This window comes from Medicago sativa, chromosome 7 (assembly GCF_051527215.1).
Source record: "Medicago sativa cultivar Bolivia chromosome 7, Bolivia_mono, whole genome shotgun sequence".
NCBI classification, from domain to species: Eukaryota; Viridiplantae; Streptophyta; class Magnoliopsida; order Fabales; family Fabaceae; genus Medicago; species Medicago sativa.
In genome coordinates, this window is record NC_140755.1 from 77,482,004 (window position 1) to 77,498,298 (window position 16,295).

General features: G+C 33.0%; 2 protein-coding genes and 1 pseudogene across 2 annotated transcripts; 1 reads left to right on the plus strand and 2 right to left on the minus strand.

The window, feature by feature from the left end:
- Positions 1 to 296: 296 nt before the first annotated feature.
- On the minus strand, positions 297 to 4,190 carry LOC146908757 (uncharacterized). The gene is made up of 3 exons (XM_085725096.1): positions 3,267 to 4,190; positions 864 to 1,403; positions 297 to 592 (listed from the first exon to the last, which is right to left on the minus strand). The coding sequence occupies exons 1-3, from the start codon at positions 4,134 to 4,136 to the stop codon at positions 491 to 493; spliced, it is 1,512 nt and encodes a 503-aa protein (XP_085581222.1). The 5' UTR covers positions 4,137 to 4,190; the 3' UTR covers positions 297 to 490.
- A 1,531-nt stretch (positions 4,191 to 5,721) lies between these two features.
- Positions 5,722 to 9,153, plus strand: PUB15 (Plant U-Box 15). The gene is made up of 4 exons (XM_085725095.1): positions 5,722 to 6,140; positions 6,323 to 6,439; positions 6,957 to 7,391; positions 7,917 to 9,153. Exons 1-4 carry the CDS (start codon positions 5,799 to 5,801, stop codon positions 8,964 to 8,966), a joined length of 1,944 nt encoding a protein of 647 aa, XP_085581221.1. The 5' UTR covers positions 5,722 to 5,798; the 3' UTR covers positions 8,967 to 9,153.
- A 692-nt stretch (positions 9,154 to 9,845) lies between these two features.
- On the minus strand, positions 9,846 to 14,603 carry LOC146908759 (uncharacterized; annotated as a pseudogene).
- Positions 14,604 to 16,295: the final 1,692 nt, after the last annotated feature.

A 16,295-nucleotide genomic window follows, 5' to 3' on the forward strand; every position in this document is an offset into this window, starting at 1 on the left:
TTCCATAAGTTAAGAATGATAAATCAAAAGATAAGTGTCATACTTACAAAGAGTATAACCAAGAAGCTTATGCACTAATCTTCATTCTTAATCTTCATCTTGTGCCTCCATAGTTTTTCTTCTTTTGTGATGTGAGTTTGTTATCATCAAAACTCAGTCAAGTCTAAGAAGGAAATCTTCTTCACAATATAAAGAGGTGATGAATTTGAATTTTGAAAGAAAAAAAAAAAGAAAGAGAAGGATCTATTTTTCGTTTAACTCTATTAAAAAAATTCCACACTGCGTTTATGTCTCAATTTTTTTCATAACATCTTATAAAACTAACATAATCAAGGAAGTAATATTTGTTTTGTACATTGAATCTTGAAAGTAATAAGAACACAATATATAAGGAAAAAAAAGAGTTTCATCAGTTAAGATCTTTTTCTTTCCGAGTCAATTAGTTAAGTAAGAATTGTACAAATATAAGTTGTATATATTCCCAATGACCCTATAACTCAACAACTTCGTCTTCTCTACATTTCCCTACATCAATCACTAGAGTTCCTTCCTCATTTCTTGGTTGAATCCTGCAACAATTTCTTCTTGGAGACTGCTCAAAACAATAAAACAAATCCAAAAACATTTTAGTGAAGAATCGTATCAACTCATTTCATAAAATCAAATTAAAAATACACCTAACATTTGAAACAAATAAGAAAATACCCAAAGTTTAAGCTTTATAAAGTGTGGGCATTTATTAAGACACCTTTTCTTTTAAGAATACTCTCCTTTTTAATTCATTCTTGATTGTTAATATTTATTTTCATCCAAATATTTTAAAATAATATATTCTTAGTGTTTCTTAATAAAAATAAAGTTACCCTGTCCCACAAATATGGATCTGGTTTCTTGTAAACTTCCACCATATGAATCTTTGTAGGATCCTCCATTTTCCACTTGCAATTAGGGTTAGGTTGGACCCTAACATACCTTGTGACAATTTCATTAGCAGCAGCATCATAGGTTGTATTAGACAAATGAAAAACAAACGGTTTTTGACAAGCATTGCGACTAAAAGGTCTTGTGTTAAATGGAAATCCATTATAATCAACTCGACGATACCAATTCAAGAAAGTTCTTGCGGGCGTTTCAATATCTCGTGCCGAGAAAATGCCGCGAATTATTTGAACCGTATAGCCCCAAGAAACCGATACGGTCCAAACCCGGTTTTTGTCATAGCATATGGATTGTTGCATGAGGCCGTATGGGTCGAGTTTTATTGGCTCTTTGAGCTGATGTAGGGCCTGAACCCGGTTCATGTTTGGAAATATGGGTTCAATTAGGTCCAAGTGATGTAGGGATACTAGTGGTGTAACTGGATGAGCTGCTAGGAGTCCAAACACATTGCCATATACATCAAACTGAAAAAATGATAGGAAAAAAAAAAATTAGACATTTAGTATTGCAAAAATGTGATGTTTAATATGTAATTGCAAGATTAGATACAGAGATTCATTGTTATGAAAGCAATAACTTTTTTCACAACAGATATATTATAACAAAACAATAACTTTCATAATAACCAGCTAAACTCATGATGGATCCTGATTTTCCACACCAAATCCAAGTATTTAATTAGTAGTTTGTGCTACAAGTTATAAGGATGCCTAAATAATGTAGTAAGTGTCTCAGTGGAGAGGGTTTTAAGGTTTTCTTGGTGGTAATGGGCGTGATACTTCTAGACTATTTTTATAGTATACAAGTTCGATAAGTATTGTTTCATGTATAAGTTTGATTTTACTATTATTCATATATTTGGATCAAATGCAAAATGGTGTGACCAACTGATTTAATGGTAACAAAATATGTGTCTGTTATATTTTAATTGTACACTATAGAATTAACTTAATCTCTTGTAAAAATAAAAGAATTATCCAAATACCTAACCACTAATATAATTTTCCAAAAATTGCTAGTTTTGGGTGTTTAAAAAAAGTGATTGGTGGTTTGTGTTTTTTAATGCATAGGGATATCTTTTGTTGTCTATTTCTCTATTTCTTTTTAAGAAAAAAGAATCATATCAGGAGTGGGGTTGATTCAGCTACTATTATAACACCTCACACCACATCAGTGTTAACAAAGTGAGCCATGTGTAGTACATGTGGAAGCTATGCATGCCTTTGATACTCCAAAAAGTACATTTTAAATACAAAATTCAAGAATAATAATTTTTAAGAAGAAAAAGGAGACACCAAGTCATCAACAACTTTTCAGAATAAACTTTTTGGATCATTGAAGATGGAAGTGACATTATGAGTGATGGTTTTGGTTTGTTTTGTTAGAGAAAGTCAATAATGATTAGGTCACAGAAGATGATTTCCATGGTCAATTCACACAACAAAAATAAAAGTTCTAATAAGCATATTGTACCTCTGTCCTTAATTATAAAACCCTTTTATTTTTTTCTTTGTCTATTTTTATAAGATCTTTTTCAAATTTCAGTGTACATTAATTACTTTTTTACCATTATAATCTTATTTATGTTGCATATTTTTCTGCAATATATAATAAATACTTTATGAAAACATCCACTAATTCTCTTTTATAAAGGGTGAACATGTAAAACAATAACAATTGTCAACAAAATTAGTTCAACAATCAACTTTTTTAATTCCCATGTTTTTATCAAAAACACCTTATAATTAAGGACGAAGGTAGTATATATTTTCCTTTTAACTAGTTTTATTAAAGGATATCTTCAAAGGGGTATTCACGAGTTACATGTGACATTAGTATCTTTATCTTGAAGCTAATAAAAAGGTATGAACCATCCAAAATGCACCTCCTTCTTTGTCTTTTTTTAATTTATAGCAATGACCCTAATTTCAATCATAGGTTGACCAAAGTTAGGTATACTTAAAGCTTATAAAAATAGCTATGCAGTTAAAGACCTACTTAATTAATTTATCAAAAGGCACTCTAATTAATTGACTTTTTCTCATAATTTCATATCCATATTTATGCGATAGGTAAGGAAAAAAAAAGAGTCACACAATTAAAAATATTATTCATGAATATCAAATGACTTAGTATGTGTTTGGATTAACTTTTGCGGTGCAAATATCATATCCCAAGGCAAGTTGAACGTGGAAATCCAAAAGCTACAAAAGCAAGCTTTTGTGAAAACGTAAAAATCTACGGTAATTTTTTAGAAACCACTGTTAAACCAAACGAGCACTTAATATGCTAACTTTACCAAATCAAAGTGAATGAAAACTACTAACCTGATGAAAGCCTTTTTCTATGGTGAGAGGAACACCAAGCTCAGCCATACAAGCTTGAATCCTATCATCTGACCCATACAATTTAGGGTACCTTTCAATACACCTATCTTGCATTCTCTCTAATGCAACAGCCAAAGGGTAACTAATAGCAAATCCACCACCACCATAAGCCATATTATAAGAAAAATTAATATTCTGAAAGTGACTTTCCGAATTTGCCCCAATATAATAAAATCCATTATGATCATATTTTTGTAACAACTTCACCAAATTTTCAGTCACAAAAAATGTGTCATCATCCCCCATCACAAACCACCTCACATTCTCCAACCTTAACCTTACTGTCTCCGACACAATCCTAGATATCCTAATCCCTGACCTCTTCCCATGTGGATGTTTGTACTTGAATTTTGATGTGTCACTAGATATCTTCAATGTTGGAAGAAGTTTCTTATCACTAGGTTTAATTTTCACTTCTTTGTCTAACCATACATTGCCTCTTGTTATATTAGGCTTCCACCATAATTTAATGTATTCTTTTCTATGGTTCCATAATTTTGATGAGGCTCCTATACCAAACACTATGTGTGAAATATTGGTTTTTTGTTCTAGGGGTAATTTTGGTATAGGTTCAATTTGGTGTTTAATTGGAGAAAGTATGTGAGGGTTTTTATCATATTGATGTGAAGTATTATTATAAGTAAGGAAACCAAGGGTGTAGAAAAGGTAGGACATGAATATTAAGAAGATGAATAAAGTAACTAGTTTTGTTATGTTCCATGAAGATTGAAAGTGTTCTAATTGTTTTGGATTGTTCATGGTAGACATGATATTTGTTGGTGTCAATTTCATGGGTTTGGATTTTGACATGAGGAAAGAGTAAAGGAAGCAGAAGAAGAACCAAGAGTGAGAGAAGGGTGTGATGATGTTGTTAAGTTTGAAGATTTTGGGTCTTTTTATATGTTAAGGATAAATAATAATTTTTAAAGATTAACAAAATTCTGCTAAATCCCCTCAAAAAAACAAACTTCTACTAATAACTATTATTTGTCAAAAGAAGAAAAAAAATAATAACTTTTTTTTTTTTGAGGGAAAAAAAATAATAATAATAATAACTATAAGTTCCCTATTCTTAGCTATATCTATGAACTTACTTTTGAATTTGATAAAAGGTACTAACAAATTTGCATTTCCCTACCGTCAAGTTCATTCCTACGTAATAGGCAATATATACCTTCAAATTATGTTAAAGAAGGCAATATCTTCAATAACTATTTGACTATTCGAGATAATATTTCTTTATATAGAAAAAACAATAATACTATTTTTTTGATGAAGCATTCACGAAACTATTTAATTCCTACAAAAAAAATCTTTTTTTTTTACAATTATAAATCTTTATTACGTCGCCCAAAACAAAATCAATATATACACGGCATTGCTTATGTATTTTTTTATTTTTGACAAAAACAAAACGATATTCGTTCATTTAAGTTTTTTTTTTAACAAACCAAAATTATTCATTCATTTAAGTTGATACAGTACATTACATATAATAATATGTTTAACATCGCTAAAAACATAAATGGTGAATCTGCAAGCAAACTCACAACACTAAGTTATTAGCATTCAACGATAAAATGCCTACAAATAATATGATAAAATCTAAGTGATCGAAATACCCATGTTTTCATATTTTCAACGTTGACGCATAAATTATTGATTTAATCTGTAATTGCCTAAAACTGATCTTTCAATACGAACCAAACAAACACCGCAATAAGACGCGAAATCAAACAACGCCGCACATGACGATGAGCAACACAACTCGTAAATAACTATTTCCATACAAACTCATTTTGAACCTCTATGCATAATACTAGATCCTAAACGCCATTGTCATCCATTGATTTCATTTCTTCTTTCATAATACTGAGCCATTTTTTCAGAATTGACACTTTTCATGACTTGTATGAACGAGACCAAATCTTCAATTCATGAACGCTCAAGTCACATTCATGCTCAAGTGAATAAATAGCATAACTGGTCAGAATAGTTGGTCTTTAGTTACAACAAGGCAATACCTTTTTATTTTAGAGCACTTATATTTGTACATTATTAATTTTTCTACTGTCATTTTTCTCATCATATCACATCACCAATTTATCACATCTATCATTTCATTCTTTTTATTTTTTTATCTAGTGGTAAATTGAAGTTTAGGTGTCTAAGAATCATTTTCCTTTATTTTATAGCTTACTCATTCATGCTCAAGTGGATAAAAAACCTCTAACAAAGACCTTAGTAAAAAATGTCGGTGCATTAGAAAAAAGGTGGTGTGGACAGAACCCTTCCATTTTATTGGGTCAATAATAAAACAAAGACCTCGGTTATTCATAATCAAAACTATTTTAAAAAATAAAAATATTCAATAAACAAAAACAAGAAATAGTTATTTTTGTTTTGGTGACTTTCGATAAAAACAATAATGTACGTAGAAACATGCATGGTGCATGAAACAGGTGACTTTCAATGGAAGGAACAGAAGAGAGGGAGGAAAATGTAGAACCAGAACCAAGCAACCCAGAAAATGAGAATGAAGACGAAGAATGCAATGGTGTGGTGGTGGTGGAGGAGATCCAAGGACTCATCGAATCGGTGGTTCAATTCGGCGAATACAGAAGAACACAAAGGAAAGAATCACACAACCTCGCTCGTCGTTTCAAACACATGTTGCCTCTTATGGAAGACCTTCGTGACCTTCGTCATCCTGTTCCTCGAAACGGCGTTGTTTGGTTGAGGAACCTTAGAGATGCGCTTTTCTTCGCTAAGGATTTGTTGAAATTGTGTAGCCAAGGAAGCAAAATTCACCTCGTAAATAACAAACAAACTTTTTCTCATTTTTATGTTTTTTTTTTCTTTTTCTAATGAAATAATATAAATCATCAAATCTATGTTTTCTCTTCTTTAAGGATAAGAAATAATTATCATTTTTTGTATTTGATTATGTTTTGATGAATAGGGTATTGATGTTTTCTTTTTTTCTTGCGTTTTAGGCATGGGAAGGTGAGATGGTTATGATCAAATTTCAGAAGGTTTATGAAAAGTTAAGCCAAGCTTTTGATGGTGTGCCTTGTGATGAATTAGGGATTTCTGATGAAGTAAAAGAACAGGTATTTGTAAATTGTAATACATTTTATGTTTTATTTTCATTTAGTTTAATAATCACTATGATTCTGCAAAGATTGTTCAATATATATTTATGTCTATGGAACCCTTATTTTATTCCGGCAAGGTGTATTCGCCGCATTCACAAATACATGCATTCACATGGTCAATCGTTGGATCCAGATGTAGAAAACAAGCAGATTTTGATCCAACAACCACCAATGTGCAAATTGCACGAATGCACGGAATTTGTGACTATATCAAATGTAAATCCGCTCTTAATAATTACACATTTGGTCACTGTTATAAGCAAAAAATCATTTTTAGATTAATTGAATAACTGAAGTATTTGGTCTATAATATAGACCAAATACACCAGTTATTCAATAAACCTACAAAAATGATTTGTTGCTTATAATAGTGATCGGATGGAGCAATTATCCGATCACTATGTTGCTAGTAGTCTTCGATCATATATAATATGCATATTGAAATAATGTTATATACTTTGGCTTAATTCAGCTTGAGCTAATGCACGTGCAACTCAGGAGGGCAAGGAGAAGAACTGATACACAAGACATAGAGCTAGCAATGGATATGATGGTGGTGTTCTCCGATGAAGATGATCGTAATGCCGATAGTGCCATTATCGAAAGGCTTGCGAAAAAGTTGGAGCTTCATAGTGTTGAGGATCTTGAGGTAGAAACAGTGGCTGTTGGAAACCTTGTTAGAGAAAGAAAAGGGAAGCAAAGTGAGAGTACAAAAAAAATAATTGACCTGCTTAACAGATTCAAAAGGACTGCAGGCATGGAAGAAACCGATGTTATCTTTGATGATGATCATGCCATGCCTAATAAGATGCTTGGAAGAAGCACTTCTTTGGTCATTCCTCATGAGTTTCTGTGTCCAATAACACTTGAAATTATGTCTGATCCTGTTATTATTGCAAGTGGCCAGGTAATCACAAATTAAGTTCCGTGAAAGAATTTTAATTTTTTCAAATGTTTTAGAGGAAAAGCACATTTAAACCTAAGTTGGAAAGATACTAGTCATGTTTACGAAAATGGATTCGGTGCAGTCAATAATTTCTACTGTCACTATAATCAATAGATCTCGACTGTTGCATAAATATTGGATAGTTCATATTAGGAATTCGTATTATAACTTTGATTTGATGAAGTTCAAATATGAATCGTCCAATCATTATCCAACAGTTGAACTTCGTGGATTTTGAAATCCAATCCTCTACGGCTGCAGTTGTAGGGACTATTAAATTTAGAATGAGAATTTCTCACTCTTAACGGTCGCGACATATGCAACATCATAGTGCAGCCGTAGAGGACCGAAGTTCATGGATTTTTTACTTTAGAGAATCTGTAATGAAGAAAACTTAGGTTTTATCTCTATTACTCTATATAATAATGCTAACAAAGGTTTTGTTTCTCTTTTTCTTGTCATTGTGTGTGATTGTTTCCATCAAAGACATATGAAAGGGAAAGCATAGAGAAGTGGTTCAAATCCAATCACAAAACCTGTCCGAAGACAAGGCAGCCTTTGGAACATCTTCAGTTAGCACCAAACTGTGCCTTAAGAAATTTAATTGCTGAATGGTGTGAGAACAACAATTTCAAACTTCCAAAAATCTGCTCTTCATGTCAAGAAACCACTCCAACCGAAAACCAAGAAGAAATTCCATGTTTGGTTGAAAACCTATCGTCGATCAACTTAGAACATCAAAGAAAGGCGGTCGAGAGAATCCGCATGTTATCAAAAGAAAGTTCAGAGAACAGAATTTTAGTCGCCGAGAACGGAGGAATACCACCATTAGTACAAATCCTATCATATCCAGATTCAAAAATAAAAGAACATGCTGTTACAGCACTTTTGAACTTATCAATTGATGAAGCTAACAAAAAACTTATATCAAAAGAAGGTGCTATTCCAGCTATAATAGAAGTGTTGGAAAATGGAAGTATTGTGGCTAAAGAAAACTCTGCAGCAGCTTTATTTAGCTTATCAATGATTGATGAAAATAAAGAAGTTGTAGGAATGTCAAATGGGATTCCAGCTTTGGTAAATTTATTACAAAATGGCACAGTTAGAGGGAAAAAGGATGCTGCTACAGCACTTTTTAGCTTATCATTAAACCATGCAAATAAAGAGAGAGCTATAAAAGCTGGAATTGTGACAGCTTTACTTCAATTGTTAAAGGACAGAAACTTGGGAATGATTGATGAAGCACTTTCTATTTTGTTGCTACTTGTGTTGACTCCTGAAGGGAGACATGAGGTTGGACAATTATCATTTATTGAAACTCTTGTTGAGTTTACTAGAGAAGGGACTCCAAAGAACAAGGAATGTGCAGCTTCTGTTCTTCTTGAGTTGTGTTCAAGTAATTCATCTTTTACTTTGGCAGCACTTCAGTTTGGAGTTTATGAGCATTTGATTGAGATTAAAGAAAGTGGTACAAATAGAGCACAAAGGAAAGCAAATGCAATTTTAGATCTCATAAAAAGGAGTGAGCAAATTTAATTAATCATGCTTTTCTCCTCTATAGGTACAGTTTTATTTCTTTTAAGAAAATTAATTAAACTAATACTTTCACATGTTGTGATGTACAAAGTATAGTTTTTTGTTGTTTTTCAAATACCAAGTATAGTTAAAAGTGTAATTGAATTTGTTATTTCATCTCTATGATTAGTTACTACATGTGGCAAAATAGGTTATTTGGCCTGCATTGCATTGACTCATATTGGAAAAATTAAGTCTCACACAGTTAAAGATAAGACTTGATTAAAGTTTATAAAGAGTGACACCCTCATAATACAAATCGGGAACATCGAGACGCAAATTGGTCAATTGTCATTATAAATGTCAACGCAATCAAGTGGAGGTTTTAGAGGAAATACCTGCAACAATCCGAAGAATGAGAGTTGCCAAACCATTTTGATTTTAGAATCAAAATGGTACGCGCACCGATGAGTATAAAGGAAGAGAAGGAAGGAAAAAAAATGATATATTAGGGAGAAAAATACCGAAGAGGAGAAAAAAGGTAGAAGTTAACAGATGTTAAATCACTGTTGAGAAAGACAAAGAACCAACTTGTCAAATATATATGATAATAAGCCGCAAGTAATACCATCTTATGTGAAACGTATTTACCCACATTTGGCTAAGAAGAAGGAAGATGGACAATTGACCAAGAAGAAAGAAGATAGAAAATTTAAAAAGTTTATGGAAATGTTATCAAGTTGCAAGTTAACATGTCATTTGCTGAGGCATTTGATCAAATCCCGGTGTATGCCAAATTCATTAAGGAGTTAATTAAGACGAGGAAGTCGTTGGATGATGAAAATGTTGCGTTAACCGAAGAGTGCAGTGCCATAATACAATGAAAACTTCCATCAAATTTCCAAACAATACATGTATTTAGTGCAACTGACTACAAATACAAATTATTATACATAGAAATTTTAATTCATAGTATCGCAACAATAACAAACACACACTTGATTCATGGCTACAGACTACTCAACCTTTCTTGTGAACACAATTATTTTCTTATCACAGTAGCAACGAATCCTAGCATGGAAACTTTGATTTGATTTCATTCAACTTAACTATAACATCTTTTATTAGCATTCGATGAGCAGGAAACTCTTCAGAACATGCAACTCCAATTCTAGCAAACATCACCAAACAATTCCTGATCTTGTTTTCCACAATCCCTGTCCGATCTTCAGCAAATGGTATAAGGAAACGGGAATCCACTATCTCAAGAATTCCTTCTGGAATCTTCATCTTACAGAATTTGTGTAGGCTTAAATTCTCAAAAAACATGTTATCTGTTGGTCTCTTTCCAGTAAGCATCTCTAACAGAAGAATGCCAAAGCTGTAGATATCTCCCTGTGGTGATACTGGAACACCTGTTCCATACTCTTTTCAACAAGTATTTAGGAAAAAATGAACAAAACGCGTGCGCGGACAATAAATAGTAAGCGATAGAAATCATTTGTAAAATAAAACATGGGATATAAAACAATTTACCAGGTGAAAATATCTTATCTAAAAAACAATAAATTATCATTGCTATCACTATGAAGGATAGTAACAAGCAATGGATAGAAAGAACTTACCAGGAGGAACATATCCTATAGTTCCCTTAATTGTGGAAGAAGTAATTTGATCATTACTTGAATGGTTTGAGGCTCCATGAATGAGCCTAGCTAATCCAAAGTCTCCCAAGTGGGCTACAATGTCATCATCAAGAAGAACATTGCTTGGCTTAACATCACAGTGAACTACAGCATGTTCTGTATCATTGTGAAGATAATCCAATGCATGAGCTACATCAAGAGCAATGTCTATCCTTTGTGTGAGGTTGAGATTATGGCTTCCAGATCCTTCATTATCGTGCAACATCTTTTCTAGACTCATATTAGGCATGAACTCAAAAACAATAGCCTTGAAATCTTCACCTTTATAATCAATACTTGAACAACAAGTTAGGATCTTGACAAGATTCCGGTGTTTCATCTTTCCTAGAGATTTACATTCAGCAATGAAACTCTTTGCTGCTCCACGTGTTTCAAGATTCAACACCTTTACAGCAATAGGTCTTTGAAAGTTGGGAAGAGATCCTATGTAGACAGATCCAAAGCTTCCTGCTCCTAACAAATTAGATGAAGAATATCCATTGGTTGCTTCATGTAGGTCTCCATAAGTAACCCTCAAATTCTCCTTTTGCAAAGATGGTGAAGAGGGTAACCTTTTGGGCTTTCTCGTGAGAAAATGGACAATTATAAAAGCTATGAAAGATATCAAAACTCCACCAGTTACAATGATGAGGATAAGTTTCTTTTTGAGAGATAATTTGTGTTTCTTGGAGGGCATTGAGCATGCAGGAAGCTTCAATTGAGGTATCCCTCCACAAAGGTTCTTATTTCCAGTTAGTGAAATTGCTGTGACATTGCTAAAGATACCTCCCACGGGAACCTCACCATGTAGATTGTTAAAAGACAAGTCCAAAGTTTTCAAATATCTTAGATTTTCTAATTCAAAAGGGATTGTACTTGAGAAACTATTGTTAGAACTGTCTAAGATTTCCAAGGATCTTAAAGAGCCTAAGAACAAAGGTATACTTCCATGCAAGAAGTTTCTCCCCAACCTAAGTTATGTCAATGATAAGCAAGAAGCTAGATGCTTAGGAATTTCACCAGAAAACTTATTCGAGTCTAGAGACAATCGTGAAAGTTGCATTAATTTACCGAACTCAGAAGGAATGGGACCGGTGAAGGAGTTGTTGTCCAAGTGAAGAAATATTAAAAGTTTTAGATGAATAAATGTTTGGTTGGGTATATCACCACTCAATTTGTTATCACTAAAACTTACTTTCTGCAATCGGGTGCAATATATGAGGGAGAATGGAATGCTTCCTTCCAATTTATTTTCATTTAGATATAGCACAGACAAGATTGTAAGATTGCCAATACTAGTAGGAATGTTACCATGTAACTTGTTTGATTTCAAGTCCAAACCTCCTAGATTCTTAAGCTTTCCAATTGAATATGGTATTGTTCCCTCAAGGTAATTGTTGCCGATGTTTAAGTAAGTTAAATTGATTAGTTGTCCAATTCTTTCAGGTATGACTCCATATATTTGATTAAACTGCATTTGAAGACTATTGAGATGGGTGGAAAAGTTTCCTATAAGATCTAGCAATTTACCACCAAATCTATTTTGAGAAATAAGGAGTGTTGACAATTGAGTACAATTGGTTAAAGAGGAAAGGAAGCCCAAATCAAAAGCTCCTCCAATCCCAAAGTTATTCATAGCAATATCAAACCGCTTGAGTTTGGTTAATCTACCCAAAGTAAGAGGTATAGGGCCATTAAAAGAGTTATTTGCTATTTCAAACTCTTTCAATGTAGTGAGGTTGGATATTGAAGATGGAAAAGTTCCACTTAGTTGGTTATTACCTACCAAGAATATTTCAATTTTGGGAAAAGTGATAAGTGCCAAGAAGTGTTATTTTTATGTTATATTTCATACACTTTTTGTTACTTGTTTTACAAGTTATCGAAGGAAAAGCCGAGAAATAAGTGTTAAATGCCTTATTACGCTTTATATATCTTACTCTATCCTTTTGTGCAGAAATTAGCCTCAAGACACTGATTAAAGACCAAAACCATGGAAAAACACTATTTGGGCAGAAGCTGATCCAGGAGGCAAGCAGCTCGCACCCAAACTCGCATCTGCGAGTGCCAATGCGAGCAACTCGCAACTGCGAGCTCCCTTACTCGCAACTGCGAGTTAGGGCGGTTTGATCCCCTCAGTTATGACGTGGCAGCGTATCATTGGTCCAGCAAGCAACTCGCATCTGCGAGTGATGTAGCTCGCATCTGCGAGTTAAGGCAGGGCAGAAGTCTTTATATAGCCACTTGCTACTCTTTGGAGAGGATCTTATCATATCTTAGTTTGATATTTTCTTAGCTTCTCTTAGGTTTTAGTTTAGATATTTTCATAGGGAGAAGTAAGGTAGTTCTTCATTGAGTAAGATTGGTTTTGGAAGTTGGATCTTAATACTTTGTTGAGACATCACAAGTGTAATGAATCCTTCCTTTTCAATCCATCCTTGCATGGCTTCCATGATGATGAGTAGCTAAATACCCTTTGTTGGGATGAGAGGTACTTGATCTTGCTAAACATGTAATCCTTTTTATCTTGCAATATATGGTTCTAGCAATTTATATTCAATATTGTTGTTATTCTTGTGTTAATGCTTTCAATGAGATTCAAGATGCTTTGGACACAAACTCTTGAATCTTGAGCTAGAGTAGCAATATATCTTAGGTTAACTTACTTGACATCTTTGTTAATCTTGTGATAATCACCATAATCAAGAGTGAAATGCTTTCGGATATTTAATCAGGCTGGACACGGTCGATTAAGCTATCTGATCGACTTTGTTATCGTTTAAGGAATTTGGACACGAATGTTTAAACGCTAACTTAGAAATAATTATATCACTTTGGACACGAAGGATAGTTTAGAATTGATTGTGATAATGTTGTTTACAAAGCTAGAATTCGTATGGATCATTAGGTTACGTGTGACGCTTGGTTAAGGAACGCTACTCCTAACAAGTTTCAATCCTTATTTATCTCAACTTTTACTTTTTGCAATTAGTTTAGCTAGTTACATTTCAGTTCAAACAAACAAGTACTCTTAATACTTGGAATGATAGTCGATGTTAAACTGTCATTGATAACGCACTATTCCCTGTGGAGACGATACAAAAATACTTATCTTGTTTGATGCAGAATATACTTACATCAAAAAGCAAGATTCATATTCGATGGAAGACTACCGAATAATTTGTTTGTCCCAACTCCGAAATATTTAAGATTTGATAGGTTATAAATAGACTGTGGGATTTCACCTGACAAATTGTTTAAACATAGAGACAGAGATACTAAATTTGACAACTTACCTAAAGAATAAGGTATGTTTCCTTCCAGGTGATTACGTGCAAGTGTTATAACTTGGAGTGACGATACATTTTCGAGGGAAGATGGAATAGTACCAACTAGGTTATTGCCATTAAGAATCAAGTAAATAAGTTGCATCATTGATCCGAACCATGTGGGAACTTTTCCTGTGAGTTGGTTTTTCTCCAAAACAATTTTCTTCATATTTGTGCAGTTTGTGAGCTCCATAGGAATCTCTCCTTGAAGTTTGTTATTGGTTAAGTTAAGAACTTCCAGTTGCTTCAAACGGCCAACTTGACTTGGAATTTCACCATGCAAGTCGACGTGTACAAGTATGAGCACTCTGAGAAAGGTTAGATTTCCCAATGATGGCCCAATAGTACCACCCAATGTTTGGTTTTCCAAACGCAACGTAGAAACTCTCATGTGTTGACGATCACATGTAATCCCTTGCCATTCACAGAAATGTAAAGACTCATTCCATGATGGCAGAGAATCCGACACCCCATTTGTAAGCTTTTCCTTCAAAGCAAGCAAAGCGAGCTTATCAGTGTATGAACTCGAAGAAATAGCAAATGTTGCTAATGGCAAGTCATACACCAACATTTGATTTGCAAAGCAGAGAAGAAACATTGTAAAAATTCTCATTTTACTAGTGGAGAGTATGTATTATGGGTAACAAAATAATATCTTCTAATGCATATGCAGCTTTGAGATTTGATCATATATTTAAAGAGAAGTATGTGCAATAGTCAAGTGCTTTATGTGCAATGGGATATATTTTATTCCGGAGTTACCCCACCAAAAATTACATTCTACACGGTTTTTTTTCCTTTCTTTTGAATGATACATTCCACACGGTTGATTAAAAACTACCTCATTTAGTTTATTTTTTTAATAATATAAACTCTTTTATTTTTTTTAATATAACAAATATTAACTATTTCTCTTTGTTTAATAATAGTATCTCTAAATATACCTCATTTTTTTTTAAGGATAAATATACCTCATGTTTAATAATAGTATCTCTAAATATACCTCATTTTTTTTAAGGATAAATATACCTCATTTAGTTTAATTTTTTATTCCTAAATTTTTAACGAACAAATTTATTAGTCGTAGATTGTATCGTATGCAATTTACTTAAAATAATTACTTTATACTTAATTTTTTTTCTATTGACACTGATCTCCCTCCGGTCACTATTAAAAACTATAATTTTGTTGGTGTTAACTTTTCAGTTTTAGGAAAAGTGGTTGTGATAATCTAAAGTTCGGTGGGGAAGTAAGTAAAGTATGACCGTGAATTGTCCGACCAACTTTTCAGTTTTAGGAGAAGTGGTTGTGATAATCTGAAGTTCGGTGGGGAAGTAAGTAAAGTATGACCGCGAATTGTCCGACCCAAAAATCGTATGCAGGTTGTCTTTAAGAATCCGTCTTTTGGTAAAGCTTATTAACCACTTAAACTCAATTACTTGGTTTATTTAAAATAATAATTAGTTTTTCTTGTTTGTATAAAATAATTAGTCTTTAAATCCTCTCCAAAGTTAATTACAAATAACTTTTACTTTTGACCGACCAAATAACTTTATCTTATAATAAGCTAATTTTCAAACATGAGATTAAATCGATTAGTCCAGTCAATCCAAAACTTCTAGTCTTTGATTTACTACTTTCACAGTAGTTTCTATGCATTAGACATTACGATTCACTAGTTAAGGATATATTTTTCTGTTCAAACGTGTGAAAAGAGTTCCATAACCAAAAGCATTCCATTCATGAGAGGATTCAACTCCAAACTCCATAATCACACAATAGAGATGTCTAGTTTTGAATTTTGATACGAGCAGTGCTATATATCTAGAAAGAGAGTATCCCGATTTCGTCAAGAATAAAGAGTAGCCAATCACAATTTAGTGTTTGCCACAATACATGGTGGTGTTGCTGAAAAATAGGGAGTGAACAAATAAATCATGCAGTTAAAGCTTGACAGCTGTTCGGGAAGCATATCCTCGCGAGAACTAGCATTTTCCTTTTGATGCATGCATCAATGCGTTTTTCTTTTGAAAACCTATAACTATTATTCATATACACAATAGAGATGACCATATTGCTCTACAATATCAGCAATGAAATTGGTTATTTTCTCTTCGATAAATACATATTTGATATTGTATATTATAAATGATTTTTTAATTAAGTATCTAGACATTGTCATATATATGTCAACATATATATGCACGGTATCGCCAAATTTAAACCTAATTAGCATGAAAAATTGAGAACGTTCTTTCCGATATCCCTGCAATTTATTATGCATTATTGCTAAGCCTTTAATTTATTTTAAGTGTACCCATTGATTCTCAAGGAAA

Excerpts from the sequence above, each read along its gene's own strand:
- LOC146908757 (XM_085725096.1), bottom strand. The coding sequence starts at position 4,136 with ATGTCAAAATCCAAACCCATGAAATTGACACCAACAAATATCATGTCT. Across the intron at positions 1,404-3,266 it reads TAGAAAAAGGCTTTCATCAG|TTTGATGTATATGGCAATGT; the intron begins GTTAGTAGTTTT and ends TCATTTTTTCAG. Across the intron at positions 593-863 it reads ATCCATATTTGTGGGACAGG|TCTCCAAGAAGAAATTGTTG; the intron begins GTAACTTTATTT and ends TGTTTTGAGCAG.
- PUB15 (XM_085725095.1), top strand. The coding sequence starts at position 5,799 with ATGGAAGGAACAGAAGAGAGGGAGGAAAATGTAGAACCAGAACCAAGC. Across the intron at positions 6,141-6,322 it reads AAGGAAGCAAAATTCACCTC|GCATGGGAAGGTGAGATGGT; the intron begins GTAAATAACAAA and ends CTTGCGTTTTAG. Across the intron at positions 7,392-7,916 it reads TTATTATTGCAAGTGGCCAG|ACATATGAAAGGGAAAGCAT; the intron begins GTAATCACAAAT and ends TTTCCATCAAAG.